The sequence below is a fragment of the Podarcis pityusensis genome, assembly GCF_964106645.2.
Source record: "Podarcis pityusensis genome assembly, chromosome: 1".
NCBI classification, from domain to species: domain Eukaryota; kingdom Metazoa; phylum Chordata; class Lepidosauria; order Squamata; family Lacertidae; genus Podarcis; species Podarcis pityusensis.
In genome coordinates, this window is record NC_138028.1 from 134,198,999 (window position 1) to 134,226,993 (window position 27,995).

General features: G+C 44.8%; 1 protein-coding gene across 3 annotated transcripts in view; it reads left to right on the forward strand.

The window, feature by feature from the left end:
- The window catches only part of MLPH (melanophilin), an 82,431-nt gene that overhangs the window by 45,841 nt on the left and 8,595 nt on the right, over positions 1–27,995 (forward strand). For 2 of the 3 annotated variants that reach the window (XM_081016916.1, XM_081016915.1), the window contains exons 10-15: positions 5,589–5,672; positions 7,454–7,657; positions 22,824–22,979; positions 23,512–23,604; positions 24,970–25,062; positions 26,313–26,370. In XM_081016916.1, the coding sequence (XP_080873042.1) occupies positions 5,589–5,672; positions 7,454–7,657; positions 22,824–22,979; positions 23,512–23,604; positions 24,970–25,062; positions 26,313–26,370 (688 nt within the window). The remainder of the gene's footprint in view (positions 1–5,588; positions 5,673–7,453; positions 7,658–22,823; positions 22,980–23,511; positions 23,605–24,969; positions 25,063–26,312; positions 26,371–27,995) is intronic. The other variant, XM_081016917.1, reaches the window with a different exon arrangement.

Genomic DNA, 27,995 nt, shown 5'->3' on the forward strand with positions numbered 1-27,995 from the left:
TAAAAGCGATTTTCTGAGCTCTAATTTACGTTGTCTTTGCTTTATTCTGTCTACAAAGAAACGGAAGGCTGACTTCCTGTTTAGACCTTCCCGTTTCAGTACAAATTGAAGTAAATTTTTAAGTCCAATTCCTTTCTGCTCGCAAGTCCTTATTTAAAGTCCAATTGTCCAAAATTTAAGTACTCACGGGTGATTATTTTAGAAGCCAAATTGTCCCAGGAAAAAGGCAGCGCTCTCCGGCAACGGCTATGCGGCTTCGCTCCACGGAAAAAGCAGTTGACTCTCAGCACCGCGCCACTTCCCCCTCTTCGCTTCGGAGCCCGTTAGTGGGTTCCTTTGCGGGTTGGGGGGGCGCTAGGGGTGCCCGCCGAGTCCCATGGTCACAGGCTTCATCTGCCTGTGATTTTTGAAAGGGTCCCCGCTTCGCCGTAGCGGAAAAGACCCGTTTCGCACGGAGCTAGTCCCTCCAGTTCAGAGGGAGTCCGCCATTGCCGATGGCGCCACCCCGGAAGTCGCACCATAAGACGCACCTAGTTTTTGGAGGAGGAAAACAAGAAAAAAATATTCTGAATCTCAGAAGCCAGAACAACAAGAGGGATCGCTGCACAGAGAAAGCAGTGATCCCTCTTGCTGTTCTGGCTTCTGGGATAGCTGCACAGCCTGCATTCGCTCCATAAGACTCACACACATTTCCCCTTACTTTTTAGGAGGGAAAAGGTGAGTCTTATAGAGCAAAAAATACGGTAAGTGAAAGCAGAGCCCAAGAGTGGGGCTAAGCATGGTTTCAGGTAGAGCCAACTCCAGAATAGAATTTCATTCCTACAGGAAATTCCACTGTGTTTGAAATTTTGTTTCTGCTCCAAGGGAAAAATAGAATATCGGACTCAAAGTTCTGAAGTGTTTCAATGTAGACAACAAAAATTCATCTGATTTTCTGTCATTGCTCACAGGGGATGTACATTTTGTTTTGTTGTCTGGCAAAATTTTGATATACTTTAAAATTTAAACAGCAATAGGAGAAACGCCCTTACATTAGATTGCCTCAACAAATATTTGCCAAACTTTAACTAACCAAATTTAACTAACCAACCTTCTTGGGTAATAAACAACCCTCAGGTAGGCCCTTAAAATTTAAATAAATTTGTTAGGGTGGTTATAGCCTCTTCCTCCCAGTCTGCTCGGGGGGGGGGGCCTCCAACCCAGCAGATTTCATGGGAAACTGGGGTGCAGGTGGAGGGACAGTCCCCCAAAATGGCCTCCCCCCTTCCACTGATGGATGCACCTGGGCTTTCCATCCCTGGAGGCTTTTAAGCAGAGCTTGGCTGGCCACCTGTCCTGGATGCTTTAGCTGAGATTCTTGCATTGGCAGGGGTTGGACTACAGGACCCTCGGGGTCCCTTCCAACTCAAAGATTCTAGGATTCTGTGAAGGGACACCAACCAGATACCAACCTTAGCCTTTGCAACCGAAGACCTTTTGCTATATTTGCTGCGACAGACTCACATGGCAGACTCTGGAATTTGACAGTTTTATCCCGCTTATTACGCAGCTCCCTGGCATAGCCCTTGAAGTGGTTTGCAACAACTTGCAAACAATAAACTGCAATGCAATCTAATAATGCAAACAGCCATTACCTGAATCACAACACATTCGTGCAAAAAACAATTAGCAGCCACATCCATCCTTTGAAGGAGTAGCTGGTAATGAAAGCTAAACAATGATGATGCCAGCTATCTCTTGTGTAATCACAGCAAACCACAAGAGGCACCTCTCCTCTGGATCTCAATGCACAGGCAAGCAGGTTTAGGTATCTGTTAGTCATTAAGATGCTAGGAGATGCTTACAGGGGTGCCAACTTGATTAAAATGGGGGGGCAGGTAAGCGCCGCTCCACATAATTGATCACAAGACATGGTGCATGCGCACCATTTGAATGGCAGTGCCCATCAACTTGGGGTGTGTCCCTCTCAACTATTTTACTGGGGGGCAAAGGGACCTCGGCCCCTAGGAGTTGGCTTCGGCACTTCAGAATTGCATGAGGAGCTTCCAACAAAATGTTGCCGCATGGTGCTTCGGTCCAGCTGACCAGTCATTTGTTTTTCAGATATACTCAGGGTCATTTCTGCTCTCCTTGGTTCCTTACCACCCACCCCACAGCAGTCAAACAGCATTCTGTCCTCAGTCATCTTATTTGATGGGTCCCCCCCCCAAGCTTTCTTTCTGAAAATTTTTAAACTTACGCAAACCTTGGGTTTTCCCCAAACTACCTATACCTGCCACTTGTTTGTGGGTGCCGCCCTTTCGGCTACCTAAGAATGGGCTCTCGGAGCAGGAGTCCACTAGCGTTATGTGCCAGGAAATGACAACGCATCATTTGTCTCATCTCTCCTTCACATCCCTGTGCGTCTCTTCCTCTGTCCTTTCCCAGGATACGCCATTCCTTTTCCTCTCTCAACTGGTTTCCCATTTTCCCTCCTCTCAGCAATTCAGCATTCAGGGCAAAGGGGCAGGGTGTGCCAACACCCCTCACAAACCCGCAACGCTCCCTCTTGCACCACGTGAACCTCAGGGGATGCGGCCTCGGTGCGCATGAGGAGGGCTGTGTGAATGACCCTTATATGAACAGGAAAAAGGACCGTGTATTTGGAGGAAAGCTGGGATAGGAATGAAGGAAGGGAAGCACTTCTCATAAGCTCATTTGCTTTAATTGAAAACTGAAAAAGAGCTTTTAAAAATTAGTGGCTAAACTTAGGTGAATAGAATATTCTGACACAAGCTGAACTACAGAGGAGTTTCAGCCCCATGACTGTCATTTCCCCACAGCAGATGGAGGAGGAACCGGCCCATCCCAAAATATCCCCACCAGCATGGACCACCCATTCCCTCTGCCACCCCTCCCCTCATCTCCTCTCCCAACCCACAAGGGGAGATGTCTCTGGTCTTCATTCAGCCCTGGAAAGGGCTTAGAGAAATTAGAGCCAGCAAATCCTAAACTGGAACCATGGCAGAGAGAACTCATATTTCTGATGCCCTTTAATCTGCCACAAAGTCACTTGTGCTAGACTTTACAAAGTATTTGTTTCTCTGGTTTTCCATCTGAGAGATTGCCAGCTTCATCTGGTTAATTTGTCAAAAGATTTGATCAATGTTGTGCTTGCTTCTAGCTGGACTCAGTTGCTGAAAACTCACTTCAGAATTTCATGAAACGTTGCCAGGCTGCATATTCAGATCCATTAGAAAATATTTTCAATTAAGGATATGGATTACAGCATTACTTTGACCCTAGCCAATTTTACAATCATCTTTCCCAGTGTGCTTTAATCTGCTATGCAGATCCATATGGTAAAAATTATCCATGAGGGAATTAATAAAAAATGAGGCAATTAATCACAAAAGCATAAGAAGCATAAGAGGCCCTACTGTAAAAGCACTCAGGGGGTCTATTGTCCTATTGTTGTTGTTAAAATTTATATACCGCCCTACAACCCACAACATTATTTTAGTTATAAATAAAAAGAATCAAGAAATACATAGGCAGCAGGAAATGTGCCCTTCAAGCATTTTTAACCAATGCAAATGAATCACTTCACAAAGTGTGGGCAAAGAGGGGAAACGGCCTCTGCCCAGTATACCTGAAGGAGCATCTCCACCCCCATCATTCTGTCCAGACACTGAGGTCCAGCGCCGAGGGCCTTCTGGCAGTTCCCTCACGGCAAGAAGTGAGGTTACAGCGAACCAGGCAGAGGGCCTTCTCAGTAGTGGCGCCCGCCCTGTGGAACGCCCTCCCACCAGATGTCAAAGAGAACAACAACTAGCAGACTTTTAGAAGGCATCTGAAGGCAGCCCTGTTTAGGGAAGCTTTTAATGTTTAATAGACTATTGTATTTTAATATTCTGTTGAAAGCCGCCCAGAGTGGCTGGGGAAACCCAGCCAGATGGGCGGGGTATAAATAATAAATTATTATTATTATTATTATTATTATTATTATTATTATTACTACTACTACTACTACTACTACTACTTAGCCGGATGCCGAAGAGAGCAGTGAGGCATCTGGGCAAACAGATTTGGTGGAGGAAGGCTCACAGTTGGGCTGCAACCACAATAAGCCACCCCTTCCTCATTTCATTTTAATAAAGCAAAGCAACAGAAACAGAATGAAAGAGAAGGAGAATTATGTTTCCTCACAAGTTAGACAAGGCATTGGCACATAAGTATGAATTATCAATTACATTGATGACACTAATAATAATAATAATAAGAAGAAGAAGAAGAAGAAGAAGAAGCACCCTTCATACAAGTATCCCAGAGCGGCTTACAATATACAAACACAGAAAGAAATAACATGGTGTTATTTGCCGTATGCTTGAGCCCCAGGCCAACAGAGGAAGCTGCCCTCACAGGGGGCAGTTCCCTCTTTTGTCTCCTGTCCCCCCATCTTGAGAAGGAGAGACCTGCATTCAAACTTAATATAAAACTCAAACTTTGGAAGTTATTGGGAAAGGCAGTTAAACTTGCACAATCTGGACATTCCTCCCTTCCTACTTAACAAATAAAAAACTTTATTGTTCACCTTCCAATGGAACAAGTCCAAGTCCTTGTTATTCCTTCATTCTCCCCTTAAGCCCCCCTTTTAGGCATTATGCATGAAAGTCTGTAGTAATGAAAGATGCAGTTCTTCCACAGCTGGATTTGCGCTACGTAAGCATTGTTTGCATGGTGATCCTGGGAAGAATATGTTAGCACAAAATGGTCGTAATCTGATATAGCAAACTGCAATGTATATTTTCACCAAAAATGCTACTACTCTCCTGCTCTTAAAGCCACCATCCCAGAATTTTGTTGTTAAATAAAATACTAATGTCCTGATCCACCACATTGCTCCTCTGTAGCAGGGGTGTTAGGGAAAGGAAAGGGGGGGGGAGGACTTTGAGAAATGAAATAAAACATATGGAAGCCACAAACCATAGAGCAGCTTTCTCCTTTACCACATGTGCCTTGATTGGGGTAACAGATTTGTAGTTTTTGGGAACTTGAGTGTCGAACCCTTGTGTGAAAAGCCTGAAAAAGATTACCTATAAATAATCTGGCGTTGTTGAGTCCAGTAATTTCCACTGCACATTTACGGTGTGATGAAATTTATATTACTCACTTCATTTATCTTCGCAAAAACCTTTTTCCCATTTAGCTCACAAAAGGGTAGCAAGTTAAAGTATACAAGTTTATAACTGATCTGGAACTTAAATCAAGGCTTCCCAGTCTCAGTACATGGTGTATCAGTTCACATGGACAGTCTGCAAGTGCAAAAAAACAGGAAAAAACAACTCACATTTATCATCTTAAAAAACAAACTCATTTGGGTTTTTCTGGTAACATTACAAGGCTTGTCTTGCTGTTTTTTAACAGATTAAAATTAGCTGTGCTGCTGTTTTTGCTTTTGTTTTATTGCAGTGGCTGGGACTGCAGATCTCCTGATTTCTCCATCTAGGGGCAAAGGTGGCGGAAGCTATTCTGCACTTTCTCTTTAGCTGCTAAGAAAACTGTGGTGGTGGGCTCTATCCTATGCTGTCGTCTTTCCTTTCTCTTAGATTCTTGACCTGAACAAACGCATGTCAGCTGTCGAGCGCATGCTGAACCGTCTTGAGGAGAAGATCCTAGTTCACCCAGATGAGGTAAACTCAGGAAAGAGGACTCCCCCCACCCAGAGGTTGTCCATCCTATTATATCATAAAGGGAGTGTTTTGGATATTGTGGCCGTCAGAGAAGACTAGCATTCACTTCCTTTTGGGAAAGAATGGGTGAATAGTTCATCTCCTTCTTCCTCCATTTGTCTGGTCCTCACACACCTCAATGTGGTCCATGTCAACCATCCATTGGCAAAATGGAAAAATAAGAAGATCAGAAAACCCAGAAAACATTAGTTTCCCTTCCTGAGAAAGCACCATGTTGGAAGCTGATCACCTCCTTCAGAATTCATCATGGAGCACTCTCCTTTCCAAGAACTTGCCCTGACACAACAAATACCAGCACTGACCTAATAATGCAGTCAGCTGAAAACACTAACTATGTGAATATTGTTGCAAACAGTGCTATTTTTCTAGAAAAAGAGGTGCTGGAACTCACCGTGAACGCCTCCCTTATTCTTTTAGAATGGCAAAGGTGCTGGAATTCAGTTCCAGTGAGTTGTGGCTAGGAAAAAAGCCCTGGGTGTAACAGGGTTCCTCACCCACTTAGGCCTGCTGCGTATGGTGCACAGACAGGTTGGTTTCTGCCAAACACTAATCTCATGCGCTGGGTGCTCCAAACCTTTAGAACAGGTGAGCAATTAAAGGCATGCATTGGCCATGTCATGTGAAGTGAGAACTGCCTTGGAGATGTTGTGCGTGACAGAGCCAGCACCCAAGAAGGCTGCAGCTGCTGCAAGTGTAACTTTTCTCTGTGCTTTTAATAGGTGTTTGACACTGTTTTTTGTTAGTGATTTTTTTCAACAGCAGCTATGCTGCCCATTTAATGTACAAGTGGAAGTCAACCCCTATTTTATGTCTCCACATTGAAACTACTTAATGGGCAGGTGGCATGGTGTGGTTCTTCTTCATTTCCACACCACCGAGTTAAATGTTCAGTGATGGCAAAAAACTGGACTTTCTTTCTTTCTTTCTTTCTTTCTTTTCTGCAAAAGGGAAATGTGTGAGCCCAATGAGGACGCTCAGACTGGCCGTCATTGCATTCACGTAACAAGAGAGCTCACTCTGTGGTGGCTATGCCACATAGTCATGTATTTATGAAGGCCAGAAAGAGTCCTTGCTCTCTGCAGATTATAATTTATCAGCAAAGGAAAACTTTCTCCCAACATGGCTCAGGTTGCAAAACTTTCCATAGATAGGAGCTTGTAAATATGGGGGGGGGGGGGGGCTGGTGTTTGAAATGATGAGTGTGGCTTAGTCCTTGTTTCCAGGCTTTAGAGCTCATCATTTTCACCTTGTGATGCTTACTAAAGAGGCTGCCACTGACTCCGTGGTGGGGTGGGCAAGAACAAATAAATGTAAGTTCAGAACTTGCCATGGGAAATCAGGTGGGTGGGCAGGCAAGGCATGGGGCTTGGACAGGGATGAAAGCTCTCCAAAGGAAGACTGGCCGGGGGAGGGATGCATGGAGGTAGACAGGTGGACAAGCGAGCAAGCGCCAGCCTGACACCTAGAAGCCCCCTCAGCTGGGCAGCCAAGCTGCTCACTTGCCTGCCTAGTCAGCCTCAGCAGGGAAAGCAATAGAACCCCCAGGTTCAGGGATAGTCTACCTCTGAATACTAGGCAGGGCACCATGTTCTTGTTCTGCTCAAGTGGGAAAATCTCTTGGGTTGGTCCTGAGGCACATTAAAGCATGAACTGGATGGCTGAAGTAAACTGAGTATTGCTGGTCTGACTGTCTGTCTGTCTGTCTGTCTGTCTGTTGCTAGCCTCCAGCTCCGGAGTCCCCTACTGATCCTAGCATAGAAGAGAAGGAACTGAGGAGGAAACTAGAAGAGCTGGCAAGAAACATCAGTGACAAAGCTGTTTCTTCTGAGGAAGAAGAGGAGGAGAAGGAGGGCAGAATGAAGCAGGAAGGGTCCATACCAGAAATAAGCTCGTCTAGCGATGACCCGCGTACTGATGCCAAGAAGGTATGGTCTTCCTTGCATTTGGCTTTCTTTTCCTTCTGCTTGTTATATTTTACGGAAAGTAGTCTTCATGCATCTAAACTAACCTGCCTTCTGGTATGATCAGCCTAACTCATCTAGCTAGTTGCTATAACGCAGGTCTTGGGGTGGATTCGAACCGCCTAATTGTGCATCTTGCAGGTGATGATTGCAATCTCTGCTGAAATTGTCCATATGTTTGAATGGAGATGATGATTCTGCAAGGGGGTGTGTGGATGATATTCATAATCACCATGTGGGCAATAAGGTTTTTGTAAATCCACCCTTAAGTCCTACTAACAAATAACACTTAGGGTCACACCAGATGTGGCACTGGGAGATTTATGAACATATCTCATAGTGTTTGGATAGCAGTCATGGGGTCTATGGCCCTGGGGTATTTGCATTTAATCTTTCCCTCCACTGAATTTCCCCAGTTTTTGTCCCATTGGGGCAAGCCAGGCAGGTACCAGGTGAGGCAGAGGCAGCAGCTTTGAGGGAGGGCCCTAGTTTCATGATTAGAACAGAATGAAGGAAGAGGGTTTGTTTAATTTTATTTATGTATTCATTGAATTTATATCCCACCCTTCCTCCTTGGGATACCCTTCTGATGACTGGATCCTGTGCAATGCCCTCTGTAGCAAAAAGACAGATCTAGGGTATGACCCACAGTATGTTTTGGGTGTGTGATGCATTGAGACAACTCCATGGTTGTCCTGGTGGCCATGAAGTCTTGAGTTGGCCCAGACGAGGCATCAGCATGGATGTCCCTCAGAACAAATGCCCTGGGGTTCTCCAACACTGCACTGAAGACTGCCTCTGCCAGCTGCCAGCTCAGCCAGCTGGGTGGACTGAACACCAAGATCCCTGTTCTGTCTCTGCTTCCCAACATCCAAATACAAACCCTCATGTCAAGCTCCCAGATGGACTGGTCTCCTGGTGACAATGGTGGGGTTTTTATGGATCACTGCCATGCTCCCCCCTTGCTCCTCCAAAATTGACTGGTGCTGCACTGAATATCCAGGTGGGCAAAGCTGGGCAAGGTCACCCACCCACCCTGAGCTCACCCAGCTAGGTCTCTGTCATGCACAGCAGATCAGCCACTTCATCCACGATCAGATCCGTTCTATTGCAGACTGAGCTGGCATTAAGTAACAGCACCACCAGATGGGAGAGCAGACCAACATGGCTACTCCAGTCTCTGTTGGGGGCTGAGCAGGGGCAGCAAGTGTCAAGTGGCTCCATTCTTCTATGGCAATATTGCCTACCCCCCATTCTATAACTCACCGTCCCGAAGACCCTAATAACAGCAGTCCCCTGAACTCCCTCTGACCCAGGCAGATGGTGCTGTTACTGGTTCCCCTCTCTCCCCCAGGACCCCTGCTCAGTCCTGCAACAAGAGAGCTCAAAAATGCATTACCATCCACCAAGCATCCGGCAGATGTATCCATGAATGGGTTCCATGCTCCAGGGGTGTCCATTTTCACTGCCTCAGTTCCATGAGATCTTGCCATTAGCTGCCACCAATCCTCTGGTGGCCGTGGCAGGGGCTGGTGGGGCACCACCCCATGGGATTCGGCCACCCGAGGCGGCTGCTTCAGTCTGCTCTCGTGAGGTCACTATCCCTCAGAACCCCTCTCTCACCCAAGAGGCTGGCTTAAGTGCAAAGAAACCATGCTGGTGGTTCCTGGCACTCACTCCGGAATCACATCCATTGTCCGGTGTTGCAGCCCCACTTGGATCCAGGGCCTCCCCAGAACTGCTACTCCACTTTGAAATACCAAGTGGCATCTCTGATCGCTGGCCTCTTGATACTGCATCTAGTTGCACCCTAAAAGCTGGAATCCTAACAATACTTACTGTGAGCGAAGCCCCATTTGAAACCTGCAGGACTGACCTTTGAAGAGCGACTGGCTGTTTAGTATGTTTACAAACTGGTTCATGCAGATCCTCACTCCATGCATGTTACATATATCGTGTTTCAAGCAAACCGTTAAACTTAATGTCAGCCTGTTATTTTCAGGCATTTGCATGTCGGAGCTCAAGGGTTCTCCAACTTCCCATGACTACATATATATATATATATTTTAATAATTTTTATTAAGGTTTTAGACAACAAAGAAAGAGAAAAAACATACACAATACATATAACAACATCACACACAAAAAGCAACACAAAATTCAACAATAAAGAAAAACAAAAAACATAACAATTAAAAACAATATCTCTTTTCCATTTCCATTTTTAAATTACTTATTTTCTGGACTTCCTCATACCTCCCTCTTTTGTATTCCAATCCAAATTATTTGTCCAGCAGTTTCTTTTCCACTTTTTTAATCCCAATCTTTAGTTTAATAAAATATTAAAATCTATAACTTCAACTTCTTTAAACCTAATCCTTGGTCTTAGTATCATATAACGTTAAAATTTTCCCTCTTAATATCAAATTTCCATTTCTTTAAACATCTTTAATCTTAATCTTTAATCTTAGTCTATCATTAACTTTAACCTGTACAGCTGGAAACCACTTATTTTCAATCCAACATCACTCTAACATTCCTTAATTTTGCAGTGTTTCTGAAGATAGTCTTTGAATTTCTTCCAATCTTCCTCCATCGACTCTTCTCCCTGGTCACGAATTCTACCAGTCATTTCCGCCAATTCCATATATTCCATAAGTTTCATCTGCCATTCCTCCAGCGTGGGAAGTTCTTGTGTCTTCCAATACTTTGCGATGAGTATTCTTGCTGCTGTTGTTGCATACATAAAGAAAGTTCTATCCTTTTTTACCACCATTTGGCCGACTATGCCCAGGAGGAAGGCCTCTGGTTTCTTAGGGAAGGTATACTTAAATACCTTTTTTAATTCATTATATATCATTTCCCAGAAAGCCTTAATCTTTGGGCACGTCCACCAAAGGTGAAAAAATGTACCTTCAGTTTCTTTACATTTCCAACATTTATTATCGGGCAAATGATAGATTTTCGCAAGCTTGACTGGAGTTATGTACCACCTGTATATCATTTTCATAATATTATCTCTTAAGGCATTACAAGCCGTGAATTTCATACCTGTGGTCCATAACCGTTCCCAGTCAGCAAACATAATATTATGTCCAACGTCCTGTGCCCATTTAATCATAGCCGATTTTACCGTTTCATCCTGAGTATTCCATTTCAGCAGCAAGTTGTACATTCTTGACAGATTCTTAGTTTTGGGTTCTAACAATTCTATTTCCAATTTGGATCTTTCCACCTAGAAGCCAATTTTCCTGTCCAATTTAAATGCCTCCATTGTCTGATAATAATGAAGCCAGTCTCGCACTTTGTCTTTTAGTTTTTCAAAACTCTGCAATTTCAGTCTATCTCCGTCTTGTTCCAAAATTTCCCAATATTTCAGCCATTTGACCTCCATATTGACCTTTTTCAAGGCTTTCGCTTCCATTGGTGACAGCCACCTTGGGGTTTTGTTTTCTAACAAATCCTTATATCTTAACCAAACATTAAATAGCGCTCTCCTGACAATGTGGTTTCTAAATGCTTTATGTGCTTTGACCTTATCATACCATAGATATGCATGCCATCCAAATACATTATTGAAACCTTCCAAGTCCAAAATGTCAGTGTTTTCAAGAAGTAGCCATTCTTTCAACCAGCAAAAGGCTGCTGATTCATAGTAAAGTTTGAGGTCTGGCAGGGCAAATCCACCTCTTTCCTTTGCATCTGTTAGTATTTTAAATTTTATTCTAGGCTTCTTGCCCTGCCAGACAAATTTAGAAATATCTTTCTGCCACCTCTTGAAACAATCCATTTTGTCCACAATCTGCAAAGTTTGAAACAAAAACAACATTCTAGGCAATACGTTCATTTTTATCGCAGCAATACGGCCCAGCAGTGAAAGCTTCAAATTTGACCAAATTTCTAAATCTTTTTTCACTTCAGACCAGCATTTTTCATAGTTATCTTTAAATAAGTTCCCATTTTTTGCTGTCATGTTGATCCCCAAATATTTAACTTTCTTAACCACTGTTAAACCTGTCTCATTCTGAAACCTCTCTCTTTCAATCGGTGTTAAATTTTTCTCTAAAACCTTGGTTTTTAACTTATTCAATTTAAATCCTGCCACTTGACCAAATTCTTGAATCAGTTCTAAAACCCTTTTAGTACTAGATTCTGGCTCCTGTAACGTCAATACTAAGTCATCTGCAAATGCTCTCAATCTTCCCATGACTACATATGAGTAAAACAACTAAGAATCTAATCTTAAACACATCTAATAAATCTATCAAACTCTGTAGGACTTCCTTCTGAGTAAATGTACTCTATAAATTTTCAGCTTTGCCAGATCCATTAGCCTAGGCAGGAATGTTATTCTTCTTAAACTGAAAAGCCTTTGCCAAACAAATGGTTTTTGCCATTGCTAAAACACTGCTCTAAGCCATTACTATCTCCATGCAGTGATTAATGAGGCATTTCCGTCTCTGATTCCAAGAGTCTATGGACCCGTATTGATAGTTTTGGCCAATATGTGTCTGGTTGTAACACATGAAGGACAAGGAAAGATTCAAGTGTAATTTTAAAATGGAGGAGTGTGTGTCTGGCATCTTTGTGAGCACTTTTCCTTTTGAGGGGCTACATTAACACAAAATGCAAAAAGTTGCATTCCTTTGGGTTCCTAATGGCTTCTTTGTCAATCCTGCCCTGTTTGATTGTTTCCGAGTCTCATTCTGCCCCTCTGAATGAACAGTCATAGCACTGATCTTGAGCCAGGCTCTCTATATCACTCTGTGAAAGGCGACTTTCATCTTCATCTAAGAGCAGGAGCTTTTTTCTCATGAGATCTTTCATGTTGTTCATCAGCAGCTTGTGGGGTTGGGCTAAAAGATCTTCAAAAATGTAGATACTCGGAAGAGAAAACGGTGAGATGCTAATGAGAGGGGTGATTAGTAGATATTTTAGATAGGGTAGTGCCTCCTACAAACACACAAACATCCAATTCAGAAATTGCTCAGATGAACAGAAGTAATTTTTCTTCGTACCTGAACTTAAATTAAAATTACTGTTTTGAACATCTGAAATATCCCTCATTATCCCCCCTCCCAGGCACACATTGCTGCATTTCAAAGACACCTGGAGCAGGAGTTGAGCTGACCTGGGCATCCAGTTCCATAGCCTCTGCCCAGGTCTAGTATTGCCAACAAGCCCAGATCAAATCTGGCCAGAAAAAAGACTCTGGGGAATGGAAATCTGATCCAGATGAATCCCCAGGAGCCATAATTCCAAACCTGCCAGCAGATTCCAATATATTCTGTAATTTGACAGTGACTCTATTCAATATTAATTCAACATAAAAAATCGCAAGGTACAACCCACCTCGAATTTGCACATCTTTAATTGGAATCATGGAATCCCCTCCAGAAGATGGCGGACGTAGTTCCTAGAGCGCCCCTTCTTAAACATGCCAAGGTGGGCGCAGCATTCATGCTCTGCTTCCTTGGTAGTGTTCAGGATGATGCTGAAGTCTGTACCAGGCAGTTTCGTCTTGCTAGAGGGCCCAGCAGCGTCATATTGAGATCTCTGAAGATTCTTGCAGAGAGCTGAGCAGGGTAGCATACAAAATAAATTCTGAAAAATCATCAGCTTGTAAGGCTTTCTTAATTTATTTATACTTCTACTAGTTTACTTACATTGCATGTTTTGTTTCTGTTGCACTTTCACAAATGAAAGTGAAAAGACAACATTTTTGCAATAGTGAATGACAAACGCAAGCAGTGACTTTGCTGGCAGCAATTAACCTGCTCTTTACAATTTCTCGGCCGTTGTAATATCAGGTAAAGATTTCACTGAGTTTCACATGTATATAGCCATTGTTATACATGACCATTCGTCTCCTACAGAGACCCTGCACACTGCAGTAACAAGCTGGACTTCAAGATCTGGATCAGTGTTTCATTGCATTCATTTCAGACTTCATTACCATCAAAGGCATCTTTTTTTGAATGTGCAGCAGCCACAATCCCGAAATGCGCATGCCGTGTGAAGCATTGTCATTCAAAGCTGGGTTTCACTGAGATGGCTCTAAAGATGGATCACTCTAGTCTTTTTATATTCATCCAGACTTACGAAGTGGAAATATTGCAAAGCTGCTTAGGAAACGTTAGTCAAGCAAAGTACATAAAAACAGTTGTACAAATAAGAAATGTGCTCATGAATCACTGTTGACAAACTACAAATGAATACATGCAAACTTCATAGGCAAACGCCACATCAATACACTGTTGAACGCATCAGATCTAAAAAAATAAGATTATTTTTTAAATCTGCAAACAAGCAGAAAAACGAAGATAGCATATTTTGGCAAACCCACCGTAATCTATTTGGGGGTTCTCTTGCTTTCCACCTTCATCATTTTTAATGGACACCAATTAAAAGTCCTAATATTCAGTGTTGCCTACACTAATTTTAATTGCTTTCTGTGCATACATTAGTTGTTCAGCAATTGTATATCAAATTAGCACTCATCATGTAGCGCAGACATGCCTGCTGAGATGCTGTTTCTCTTTTTGCCCTTGGTCCCAACCCTGAGGTTGACCTCAGAAATGGGGGCAGGTCCATGTAGTTTGTGCCCACTAATTGCCATGTACAAGCATCAGCAGGGTTGTTCCTTGGGAAATCTCATCTCCCAATTTGGCCTTTTTTCAACCATCCCACAGATATTTAGCTTTAGTTAGCATGTTTAGTATTCTGGGCATCAGCCCTAGTGATTTAGCAAGTTTGATCAGCCTCTTGCCAGCCCCCTCCCCTGCCCCCCATTCATGCTGCCCCTCCATTCTCAAGAAGGAAAGTCTTTAGAGATGATGCAGACCTAGGATTGCCATATTTCAAAAAGTGAAAATCCGGACACCAAACTCATTGAGCTTTTTTTGGAATATCTCAATGAAGAAGAAGTTTTTGAGCTATTTTAAAGAAAACTCACCTAAATCTACACTTCCTGGACATATCAGTTATTTCTGCCTGGACACTGCCAAATCCTGGCTATGTCCAGGGAGTTCTGGATGTATGGCAGCCCTGTGCAGACGTAAATTAGGGAGGCTTTGGGCCAATGTAATCATGCACAATTGAGGTTGCACATCCTTTGTACAGGGCCATGTGATAATGCACATACAACCCTGACAACATTTACATCCCCATCATCCAAACCACATGAAGAGATGTGTCTAAATTAAAACATTAGCATCTACTCAGTTCAGCCAGCAAATTGCTCATTTGTGGACAGAATCCTTCTCAGAATCCTTCTCAGAGTCTGAACACCAGCCAGCTGAATGAAGAGCACTTGTGAATAGAGCAGCCATGAACTGTGTTAGGGATTTCTAAGACACCTGTGGAGCAACAGGTATCTCAAACAGAAAACAGAGGCAAAAGGAATCAACCCCTGATTCAAGTTTCATCTTCATATCACATCTTCCTAAATCTGAAACTGAGGTTTTAACTTCTGTTTCCCTTTGTGCCAGGCAATTAAGAGTGCCTCTGAGATGGGATTTTCCATTTCATTTATAAAAGTGAACACTCCTCTTCAAATACTTATGAGCAGGGTTGAGGCAAGCAAACTCCTGCTTATCTGGATCCTCCTCTTACCTGGATCCTGCAGGCATATGGACCCCCTTCCCCCAGGGCCCCGTCACTTATCTGGGCAGCGAGTGGGTACTCCCACTGGGCTCATTTTCCCCACTGGGCTTGGGACTAGGACTGCCAGTCCCAGAATCCTCTGCACAGAGTCAAGTTTTCTGTTAATGGATACTTGGACTGGTAACCCCAATCCCATTCCTGGGATTCCTGTCAGGAAATGATGCTCTGCCTGGGGAGCAACTCCCTGTTCCCTGACCCAAGGTAAGTTTTGGGTGTAACATTATTGACAGTCTGCCTCCCAAGGGTGAAGATAATAAGAGCCTGGCCGGTCCAGCATTCCGTTTCCCACAGTAGCCTCCATGCTAAAGGATGGGGGAAATGTAGACGAAGGGTTTGCTTTCAGAGCCCCATCATTACCACTGCACACAGGGTGCCTGCAGGCCTTCACCCCCATCACTCAGCCCTGAACCCTCTGCAGCCCCACTGCAAGGAGGGCAAATGCCAACGCCTGCCGTGCTAGGCAATGTACGGGTGCATCTGCACGGCCAGCCCAGCTTTCTCTTTGGCAACCCCCCTCTCTGTGAGAGAGTCACCCCTTCATAATGGTTACAGTCTTCTCTTGGGAGCACTCCAGGACAAGCAGAAAGCTTATGGATACATTTGGACTATGTTCTGTGTGTGGCTGAACTGTGTGATGTGTCAATTTCAAAAGTACACAATTAAGGAGAAATGTCCGATGTACGGTATCGATATTGTTTTGCTACCCTGACAGTGAAAATTGCATTATGCACAATGACAAGGATCCCTGGGCAGTAGTAACGCATCATCCAGCTTCATCCTTAAGCACTGCCATATATCTCTATTCATCTGACTGTACTTGATGAGCTCTGTGATATAGTCATTTTGCTGAACTGATATGCTTGGTGGCTGCATTGTTTATAATCTGCCGGATTAAAAAGTGGCAACTCTACTTTCTGGTGTTCCTGTTGGTGTCTGCCCAAGTTGGTGAGGTTGGGGAGGAAAGGGGCTTGAAAGGAAAGGGACTGATAAAACAGGCTTCACTTGGGGAGGCATTGTCCGCCATGAGCCATGTGGCTGGGCAAGAGCCCCGCTCCCTGGGCATGTCTGCCCCTCCAGGTGCCTTCCCTGCCGGAAGAGCTGTCTCTCAGTGGCAGAGCACAATCTTTGCAGGCAGAAGGTCCCGGGTTCCATCTTCGGTATCTCCAAGTCAGGCAAAATCACGTTTTACTGCCTGATGCAAAACGGAAATGTGTTGCCCCTCGCCCCATCATTCCCATGCCCCGTTGCTGAAGTCAGCAAGGACTGAGGTATTCTGGCACAAGGCTTTCTGGCATCAGGACAAGTGGGTGGGGTGCTGCCTTCTGCGCTTCCACTGCCTGAGGCAGGTGCTTCACCTCCCCTCGTGGGCAGGCTGGCTCTGCTCCAGCTCAGCTAAGACTGGGAAGAGCCCTGCTGCAGCTGGTCGGTGCAGTCAGTGTTGAGGTAGATAGAGCAATGGGCTGACACAGGGCAGCTCCCTTGTTCCTTTCTTCTGAGAGAGCAGCACCCCGTGACAGCTCTGCCATCCACCTTTGGGGTATAGTAGGGGCAGCCCGTTCTATTTCGCCACCTGAGGTGACATGAGAAGGTGCCACTATTGCTGCTTCATTTCCTGGGGTCACACAGCCGGCAGTGGCTGTTCCCCGAAGCTGGAAGCAGGAGCGGGGGGGGGCACGTGTGGAGTGGCTCCCCCAAGGGATTCCACCGCCCAAGGTGGCTGCTTCCATCTGCCTCATGGGCCAGCCGGCCCTGGAAACATGAGCCTTATTAGATAGGCAGAGTCTCATGGGCTAATGACCTGTGGAACTCAAGATGGCTACAGAAACATTGTTTAATGAGAGAGACCACTTTTTACCTGGGGGTGGGGTGGGGACAGCACAGTGGAGACCTCCAATGAGTAAGTAATCCTTCACAATGCTGCTTGAAATTCAGAAGTGACATTCCAAACATGAATATGATAGTGGCTTCAGTACTGAATTCAAGGCAGCAGAGATGACTACCTTGCCCTGGGCTTCCTAAATCTGAAATCATCTTAATTTGAATATTTTTTGACTGGGGGTGGGGTGCTCATATTCCTCAGTTCTAAAATCAGTTCAGCATGAAGCTTGCAATGCAATCACTGAAATGTCCATTTAATATGCAGATGGTGATGATGGCGCATGTAGAAAGTCAAGATTTGAATGCTGTGGCGACATGCTGAATATGTATTTCAAATGTGTGAATTCACATGGTATAAATCCTATTTCCCCAGCCCTCAGCAGTCCTCCATCTCCATAATGATCTGGTTTCCTCTCAGCCCACCTGGCATTGTCCTGAGCAGAAAAGAGAAGTTGCCCCTCATAAAAATTCTTCCCATTGGGCACAGATGCTCCCCAGCATGAAGAGGTTCTCGTGTCTCTAATGGGAGCTCTTCACTAGCATACTGAGGTGCTGCCTTTGTCGCAGCTGCCTTGAGTGAAGCATTATCCCAATCAAAGCATTACGTGGACAGTTCCTCTTGCAGCTAAGAGCCCTGCGGGGACAATGAGGACCCTTTAATTAAAGATCGACATATGTTCCCGCTCCTTGCCTGTCTGCTCTTGCCTCTCATTCCCCCATTTCCACTGCACAGCACAGGGGTTAAAATGCCTCTCTTTGGCTGAGCATAGAGGTTGCAGAGGTCACTGGCTAAGGCTTTGTGTGGCATCACAGCCCAAGCGCTTAAGAGCCATTAACGCCCAAGAAAGAGCCCTGCATGACTCATTGGAGGGATAAAGGCATTAGGAAGAGGGCTCTGTTCTTGGATCTTGAGAAAGAGGTAGGAGGAGTTGCCTCTAACCTATCAAGGACTTGAAAGAAACCTATGAGTCGGATGTGTGTCTTAGGCGGATAAATGAAATAAGGCTGTTTAGTCTGTGCACAAATAATGGACAAGAGTTTTGTCTTTCACCTTATAAATATGTAAATGGGGATTATAAACTAGGAAAGGATCACATGAAGGTGCCAGGAGTTATAGCCATCCCAGTTTGCTGGCTACTAATATCTGCTGAAACTGGTGGCAATATGAAGAGGTGGGGGGGGGGGGAATTCTTATCCATAGAGTAATGCAAGCAGAAAAGGTGGCTGTCTAGTGTAGTGCCATATTTTGCACCCCCAATTTCAATCTCACCTCAGCCAGGAATTTTCTGTGTGACCAGCACCAGACCTACCATTGGGCAGAGTGAAGGGGCCTCTTGTGTGCCTGAGGGGAGAGGAGCGTTCAGAGTTCCCCCAGCCACTCTTCCTGCCGGGTCCCCTGCTAAGCTAGCCTCCAGGTGCAGTGGAAGATGCCTGGCCCATCACCAGTCCCGGAATAAGATTCAGCTCCCAGCCTGGTCAACTTCTGTGGCCCTGCATGGGCGAGTGAGGCAGCTGCTGTTAACCAGAAGGCTGATGTTCTGAGCCCATGCAGGGACAGGTTTCCTGCATTCCAGGGGGTTGGACTAGATGACCCTACAATTCTATGGTTCTCTAAGTGATTTACAGAAATGTAATCAGGATGATGCTGATGAGTGCAAAATGTAAAGCTGCACATGCTCACAAGCCGTGCCACCTGGGCTGCCCTGGGCCCTCTAGGAGCAAAATGGCTTGGGCTGACCCTTTGGCTCCCCTAAGAGACTCAACATGCAGAAGAGCTCTGGAAACAACTTCTGATGGGTTGCTTCAGTGTCCTTGCGAAGGGAGAGCCCTGCTAAATCCACCCAGAACCACACAGTGGCCGTCAGTCACAAAGATATGCCACCTCACTCTCCCCGACCCTCACCCTGCACGGTGACATTTTCCTTCCATAGGGGGCTTGCAAGAGGTCCATGAATGTATAAGTTGGCCTGGCGGGGACATAAAAAGAGCCACACTTTCAAAGCTCATCGTGTTCTGGAGCTTCAGAGGTAGCCTGAAGGGTCACGTCAGATAAGGCTGCTTTCATAGAATCATAGAATCTTAGAGTTGGAAGGGATCCTTGGGATCAACTAGCCCAACCCCTGCAATGCAGGAATCTCAGCCAAAGCATCCCTGACCATCCAACCCCTGCTTAAAAGCCTCTAAGAAAGGAGGGTCCACAAGCTCCCACTGTCTGCTGTTGAACAGCTCTTCCTGCGTTACTTTGATGAAGGTCCATACTTCCAAAGCAGCCTGCTTTGGGCTCGGAGGCTGGGCTTCTTCTGAAGCCTCTGGTGCCTCTAGCATTTGTGTTCATTCACACATAGGAAAGCTGAGCATAAGTGGAGGCAAGTGGAGGCGCTTGCTCAGCAGGCAGCAGATCCCCAGGGAACTCCTTGTGCAGCCCAGCTCCCCACACTCTCCCTTCTGCACTTTCCAGCAGCTCCATCAAGAAACTCAGCAATCTTTCACTTTCTTTCTGTCTCTGCCCTTTCAAAGTCCCAGGCTGCTGTTTTTCACATACACAACCTGCAGAGTCATCTGCTCAGACCCCACTCCTGCAGATGAATTTCCCAGTCAGAGATCTTCTAGGATCACTAATAAACACTAAGAAGTTTTGCCAGCTCCCTGACTGCTCATTCACAAGCCAGCCAAGTCTTGCAAAGGGCAAAAGGCTACATTTAGGGCTGTGCACATTATGTGGGTGCTTGGCTACTGGATTGTTTTTTTCTTTCAAAACAACAGCTTCAGGGAGATGGGTTTGACACACACACCATGGTCATACCAAAAATCACCAGTCTTGTAGCTACAATTTAACCAATGTCATCTTCCTTGTCAAAGCTTAAGGGCAGGGGGTCATTGGGACCAAGCTGCAGAGAACAGTATTAAATGCCTCCCTCCCAGCTGTTGTGTTAAAAAGAAAACACACATACAATCCTCCCCACCACAAACACACAAATCCTACTGAGTTAAAAGCAACCAGGCCAAAGTGTTGTTGCTTCTTTGGCGATCCCTCACAGCCAAGTAAGATTGTCTTCCATGAACACGGTCTTAACAGTGAGTCCGTAAGTGACTGTGGAGGCCAATTCTGGATCCACATGTCCTTCCACAAGGGGGACATAGGTTTCCGTGCGGGAGTTGATCACGGTGAGGGTTTGCCAAGTGTGCCTTCCTCTCTTCCATCCTGAGTTTGAGCGTCTTCAAAGTCCATGACTGTTTTCCAATTGGAGCGCTCGCAGGCCAGTGTTTCCCAGTTTAATTGTGTTTTATGACCGCTAGGTGGATACCCCGCTGGGTGTGGTAATCCAGTCATGGAAAAAGGGAGGCGGACTATGTTTAGGGCACCTTTTCAGGGTGAGCAGAGTGGATCCTAAAAAGGGCTGCTCAGTCTTGGATACAGCTGCCAAGCTGCTCAACTGCCTTGTTCCTTGAGTCAGAGCGACTGAATCTGTATCCACCACCCATGTGCTGGTTCATGACCAGGGGCTTCCAGATTTCACAGTCCTGCCCCCATTACCATTTGCCGATTACCATGGGACTTTGTTGGGTTTGAGATGGGTTTTTAGAAGACGCCTGTGCGTTAATTTGTTTTGTGTGTGTAGATCAGTGCACACTGACCAACGCACAGTCTTCGCAGTAAGACTCTATTCTGATGGCCTGAGTAAATCACGACGACCAGTAGTTTCTTATCTGCTGCAGCCTTCATCTGCCTTCATAGCCATTGTAACATACTGCTTGTTATCATCTGCCTGCTCTGCCATTGAGGACTTCTTGGATCATTCTTTGTCTAGCTCCTCCCCTTTGACCTTACCGCCTTGGGTGACCCTGCTGGGAGTATGAGATTCCCGATGGCTTCACTCACAAGGGTTATAGGAATGTGCAAGCCCACCCACCACAGCAAGGTGATGATCCAGCGAGTGAGAGGCCAAAGTGCACCTGTTTGCTGGCCCATAAGATATTGGAAACCATGTACAGTCATACCTTGGCTCCCGCACACCACAAACCTGGAAGTGGGTGTTCCAGTTTGCGAACGTTTTTCAGAATCCGAACGTTCAACATGGCTTCTGATCGAGTGCAGGAAACTCCTGCAGCCAATTGGAAGCCATGTCTTGGTTTTTGAACCATTTTGGGGGTCAAATGGACTCCTGAAACAGATTAAATTCGAGAACCAAGGTACAACTATATATGAAACTATCTTCCATGGGATCTTTGTGAGAAGCAGAAACAAAGGATCTTCATGTCATTAGCAGGGCTCACTGGTCAGGCACAGCTAATCCAGGGCTTTGGTGGGTTGTAAAGTACACCTTTGACTGTGCCATTCATTCATTTTTATTATGATCAATAGACCAGAACCAGCAATAAATTTGAGCTGCAAGCAGTAAGGATATTGACTTGAAACTGAGGGGGAAAGAAAGAAATACAACTTAAATCTTAAGCAATAAGTAGATAGCAACAAATAAATCCCATGGAATAAATAAATAGATAGATAAAAAGCTATAAGGACATGTAAATAGAATATTATGGGGTGTAATAAAATACAGCATTTAAAATAGTTGGCATGAAGGCACACACCCCCAGTCACACTGCCATCTCGCTAAGAAGAAAACCTTCAAACCATCCGCTGTTTTATCACCCTCTCTGCCAATGCTAAAAACTTTGCAGCTACCAAAAAGAGAGAAAACCTTATATAGTAAATTGTTGGTCTGCCAGGTAAGGGACCCATCAGGTGACTAAGCAGGTGTCTGAAATGCCAGAGCAGAAGTTGCAAAGCAAACAGGGGCCGATGTGGCACAGTTGCCACCTTCTGTGGCTGCCCGGGCACTGGCTGCCCCTCCGCTTGGAGGCTCAGTGTCATCGCCATGGCCCAGAGCCACTGATAAACCTCCCTATTATTCAGTTCCCTTCTCCAGTTGTCTGAGCTAGTGACCGTGTCTTGTAACCATGAATTTCATGGATTAACACTGCCTTACGTGAAATGACTCTTTATTTTGTCTCTCCGGAATTTGCTCCTAATCAAATTAATTAGACGATCCTAAGTCATGTCAAAGTGCAAGTAGATAAATAGGTATCGCTCCGGCGAGAAGGTAAATGGCGTTTCCGTGCGCTGCTCTGGTTCGCCAGAAGCGGCTTAGTCATGCTGGCCACAGGACCCGGAAGCTGTACACCAGCTCCCTTGGCCAATAAAGCGAGATGAGCGCCACAACCCCAGAGTCGTTCGCGACTGGACTTGACGGTCAGGGGTCCCTTTACCTTACCTTTTTAAGTTCCAATATGAGAGGAAGAAAATAATTTGTCCGTCCACTTTTTCCACATTCTGCCTACTTTGAAAAACCTCTATCCTCTCCCTCCCCTAGTCATCTTCTTTTTCTAACCCCAAAGCCCCGAATTCTTAAGCCTTTTGTCACAAGGAAGATACGTTGACCCCTTGATCATTTGGGCTTCACTGTTTCCAGCTCCGTTATAGCCTTGCCTAGATAGGGCTTATGGGACTGTAGACATTAGTCCAAATGTGGGAGATAATATTTTAAAAATCTGTATCTGGAAGGTGACCTAATATTGTTGGCTCCAGGTGTTTGTTTCTGCGGGGAAAGCATCTGGGCTAGAGAAGAGGCCAAGAGACCGAGGCCATGGTGCCTATCACAGCACAACCACCGACTCGGAGCTCTCTGAACTTGAAGACAAAGTGGCCTTTGCAGTGGCGCAAGTGCAGCACACAGAGAGCGAGGTAATCTTTGGTTTGGGGAAGTCAAAAACTTTCAAAAACAAAAGCAGAAAATTAATCATTATTATTTGTAAATATAGATCACCCTACCTCCTGAAGGAGCTCAGAGTTGCGTACAACATAAAAAAACCTGATAAAACATCCGCAATTCAGTGAGAAGTTACAATATATGAAGCAATATACCCCAAAATGTTGCCTACTTTTGTTGTAGTGGGTCTCCAAGTGGTCATATGTTCCTAGCTCAAATCAGACTTAACTAGTTCCTTTGGCACTTGAAACCCCCTTACGGGATGATTCATGAGGATACAGGGGTGGTGGAAAAGTAATAATTGGTTCTAATAAAAATGTAGTCTCTTCCTGTCATGTCTTACCACTGCCTGCACATGACTTCCATGTTACTGATGTGAAATCAGAGTGAAACCCATAAAACGCATTGATTGAAGCATACTTTTGAGAATGTCTGGTGTTTTATGTCCTGCTTACCTGGACCATAACTACCTTCACTGGGAAATGACATGGACTGTTTGCTCTCAAGGTATCCGATATAGAATCTCGAATAGCTGCTCTCAGTGCTGCTGGCCTGACTGTTAAACCAGTGGAAAAGTCTAAGAAGAAATCAAGCACCCAGGTGAGTAAACTAGAGTTTTGCAAAGAATGGGAATACTTTTTCATGAACTCTGGAAGGAGACCTTTTGGTAAATGTAGTTCAGTTTAAAACCGGTTGGAGGCCATTAGTATTGCAGTAATAAATAAAATTCAGCTGCAATAATGGAATGGTACACTAGCATTTCCCCACAGCTAAATGTGGACGTGGTCAGGGACTGAGCTTAGAGTCATGGAAGGCTTTCCATAATTGGGTTTCAGTGAAGAAGACACTTTGCCTGTGGACAAGACTTTGTTGCTTTCTAGGGTTGTGATTCTAAGCATACTTCCTGGCAGTAGGTCCGATTGCACTTGGTGGGGTTTCAGACCAGGCACGTTCAGTATTATGCTTCACACCTGAGTTCTTAATCATTTCATTTATATGGCTCTTTATAGGGCAACATAAGCAAAAAATGGGTCCCTGCCCTGAGAAGTTCACACTTCAGCTTTCGAGAGGTTTGGGAAGGAAGGCAAGAGCAGAGTAGGAGAAGCATATGCCATTACGTGGACTTAGGCTTTGTTTCCCTTGGGGATAAGGACCAAGGAGTTAAGTCAAGGATATCTTCGTTAAGATGCATTTTGCATTTTGAAGGCAGAAAGGCAACGTCTGAGAGATGTTCTGGGAGGAAGCTATAGGCATAAGAGGCAGCAAAAGAGAATGGGTAGAGAAAGCAGGTTTGTGGACAAAAGTAAAAGCAATTGCTATGAAGTAAACTTTAACAAATATTAATAACAATACTAATAATACTAATACGTACCACTGTTTGGTGGTTACCGCTCTTATCCACAGCACTGTGAATATTATGTAGGAATCAAGATTTGCCTAAGTTTAATCACCAAAGGACGTAAGCCAAAGGCCCATGTAGTCCAGCCTCATGTTCTTACAGTGACCAGCCAGATACCCATGGGAAGCCTGCAAGACGGACACCAGCACAACAGCCCCTCTCCCTGCTTGCAAGCCCTGAATTCAAAGGCAGGCTGCCTCTGACGCTGGAGACAGAGCAGAGCCACCATGGCCAGTAGCCCCTTTGCTACAAGAATAGCCCCAGACTCTGCATGCAAGCGCCAGGCACCAGGGCATACTCTTGGAACAGTCTCACTCCTTTTGCGACATTATATAGATACCTCATTTTAGTTTGGCTTTGCACATAGCAGGTGGAGGTGCACAAGCCAGAAGTCAGGTACTCTCTGAACAGGACACCAGCCGGGGGGGGGGGGCTGAGGGAGCAGAAAAGGGAGGGGTGAGCCATCTTGACGTAACCTGCCAGTTTCTAGTTGAGGTGTGCTTGCTGGTCTGTTTTTTGCTCTACAGCAAAGCAGAGCAATATGTTTCATTTCTTCCATCCCCAAGGTGTTTATCCTTCAGCCTCCCAGGAACTCTTATAGTTCTCTAGAAGATCAGAGTCCAGACACTCCTGTTGCAGCATCAGCCGGTGACTTCAAAGTGAGTGCACGTGCCTTACGGAGAGGCAAGCAAGACCAGAATCCGTTAGCAATTTTCTGGCCAAGAAATAAATCTGTGTTAGGGGCCCCCACGGGGATTAAACAATGCAAACTGAATAAAACGGGAAAAGTGACAAAACGGGATTATGCTCGGAACAGAACATTGGCATGCGGCTTTGAACCTCTCTCTGTTTGTGTTTTTGTAGGCTGGTTCAAGGGCTTCCCTGGCTTTCTTAAAAACAATGTCTAGCTGCTTGCTGTTGGTCACTGACGTCCTTTGATTATATAGTCCTGGAACCAGCCATGCTTTTCAGCATGCCACCATTCCTGGGTTTGTGTGTGGCGAAAAAGATGGCTGCCCCCAGGAGAGTGTCCCTTACAATGGCCTTGTAAGGAGGGAAAGGTGGCTGTGACCCAAGCAGCCAGATTTTTTAAAAAAGTAAAAAGGAGCCAGGACAGCCCTCAGATCATAAGCGCTTTCAAATTTTTGAATTTTTTTAAAAAGGGTGTAGATTTAATTTTTAAAATATTTTTTAGAATTATTTTTTTAAAAAAACCATTTTGCCTAAAATATCACAATGGATGTTTGCTGGAATTGATATGCAAGGGGCCATATTAGGAGCACCCCATCCATCCCCATCAACCTTGACATAAATATTAAACAGGATAAAAATACGGAACCAAGATAAAAGTATAACTACACAATATGTAGGACTGCCAAAAGCCTTAAAAAGGTGCAGGACTGGACCCTTTCTCCTTGGAGTGCCTTATATATAAGGGTGGGTGTGCTTATGCATGGGGCGGGGGTGTTTGTGTATACCCCCCCCCATGAAAGAATAGCTGGACATTCCTACCACTCAAACTGTACCCCAGGAACCTCAAAGCAGAAACCTTCCCTTTCCTTAACTATGGAATGCGAGTCCCAAGGTCTTAGCAGTACTTCTGTTGGTCTCTTGACACCCAACATTATAAAACTGCAAACAGGACTAGGCTGAACGTAGTTGGGACCCACCATCCCATAGAGGTGAGGGGGTGGGGAGGAGAGAAGAATAGGTTGCTTAACATTCCTAACATCTCTAACTGTGCTCACACGCCATAATATAAATGTTAGGGTGGGATGGGCAAGACAGTCCATCAGGTGTGAATGAAGTTGCAGAAAAGCTGTGCTTCAGCTGAGGTAGAAGAGCCGTGACGAATGCTGGTCCACACATTGGCTTGTTTGCACTCTAATTAAGTTTGTACTCCTTTTAGGTAATGTCTATGCCACATGTGTTGAGGAGAAAATTCAACACTTCACTTGAAACTGCAAGTAAGACTTGTGCTTATTTATGTATGAAGTAGAGGGAAAGGCTTAGTGTTTTGGAGAGGGAGAGTTTTTTGCAGTAAGCCTGGGAATCCCCCGCTTAGGAACGGCTGTCCAAAGTATAGCTAGAGTTCAATTATTGTCTGTTGGGGGTCTCTGAAGTTGTGGACCCTGATCTGTCCACATACAAAGAAATGTTCTGAGCAACTAAGAAAACCACAAAATCTCTCTCTGAAAGTTAGTCTTTTTACAGGATTGTCTGATAATATAAAACACAAGACAGCTTTAAAAGTATAACTTTCAAAAATTAATCAATTTCCTTGAGAAATTTTGAATTGCTCACAATGAACTAAGAAAAAAAGGAAAACATAAAATCGACAGATTTACAAATTCTTGGCCTGACTTCAAAAATTCTACCTTTCAGATTTCATTCTAAAATGGGCTTATACTGACTTGTAGCCAAGTAAAATTTAAAGTCTTGAGTAGGCTAGGAATGAAATGTTGATACGTCTATCCATGCCATGAGCCATTTCTTCTACAGGTTTTCTGTGACTCCCCCCCCCCCCCAATTTTTTGGCAACAGTGACTCTTCTTAAAAATTCTAACAAAGTTCAAACCACTGTGTTCAGCTGCCCACCTGCACCCCTGGGTGCCCCATGTTTTTCCCACATTGGTAAAATGCTGCAAATTTTCCAAAAGTAATTTCCTGTGGCAGCTGCACTGCTTCTGAGTTAATTGCCTCTTGCTTCCTTATTCACAGCTCATCTCAGTCACAGCACTGAAGTGGCCAGAAATGTTTTGTCTGTGGTTTTCATAGATCTATAGTCCGGTGTGTTGAACACTTGAAGCACACTGTACACGGGTTTGGTATTATTAAATGCTAATGATAAACCCCTTTTGTAGAAGGGCTGGTGGGGAATGGGAAAAAACAGTCATTCTCCCACAGAGCCCTAGATCCTTACCATTAAACTTGAATGGTGAAGGAGTGTATTTCATGATCTGGGCTGTGCAATGTCGTTTGTATTGTTCCGGAAGAAGTCACCCAGTCTCGCCCTTAAAGGGCAGAAAGATAAACTGGCTGACTTTTCACTTTGCTTATGCAGATAGAGTGAAAATATAGTCAAAGGAGAGTAGCCTAATCACTCACAGTTTTCAGACTGGAAGGGGAGAGGAGCCACATCTTCCTGCCACTCTCTCCTGGGGGTTGATGATGTACCAAGTAGCTGAGGGAAATATGCAGATAGGAGAAATTGGAAACAGACAGTAGTAAATTGGAAGATTATTTTGGAAGAGATTCAAATGTCTGACTTCATGCATTTGTCTTTCATGGTGCTACAGTCCCATCCCAGAGGGAGTCCTGATGGGATTTTAAAAGCAACAGAACACCCCAGTGTGAACACTATTTATTACCTTTGCATGACATGAATCTGCAAACACAATATTATGGTGTTGCTGCTTTACCCCCTATTTCAGGGAGGCCTATTGGAAAAAATGCGTAAGCTTCTAAGGAACCACACTGAATCGCAGAAGTGTGTGTGTGTGTGTGTGTGTGTGTGTGTGTGTGTGTATTGCAGGACTCTGCTTTCCCTTTGGCCCATCCCACCCCCCTGATTTTGTCTTGCTGGCAATAC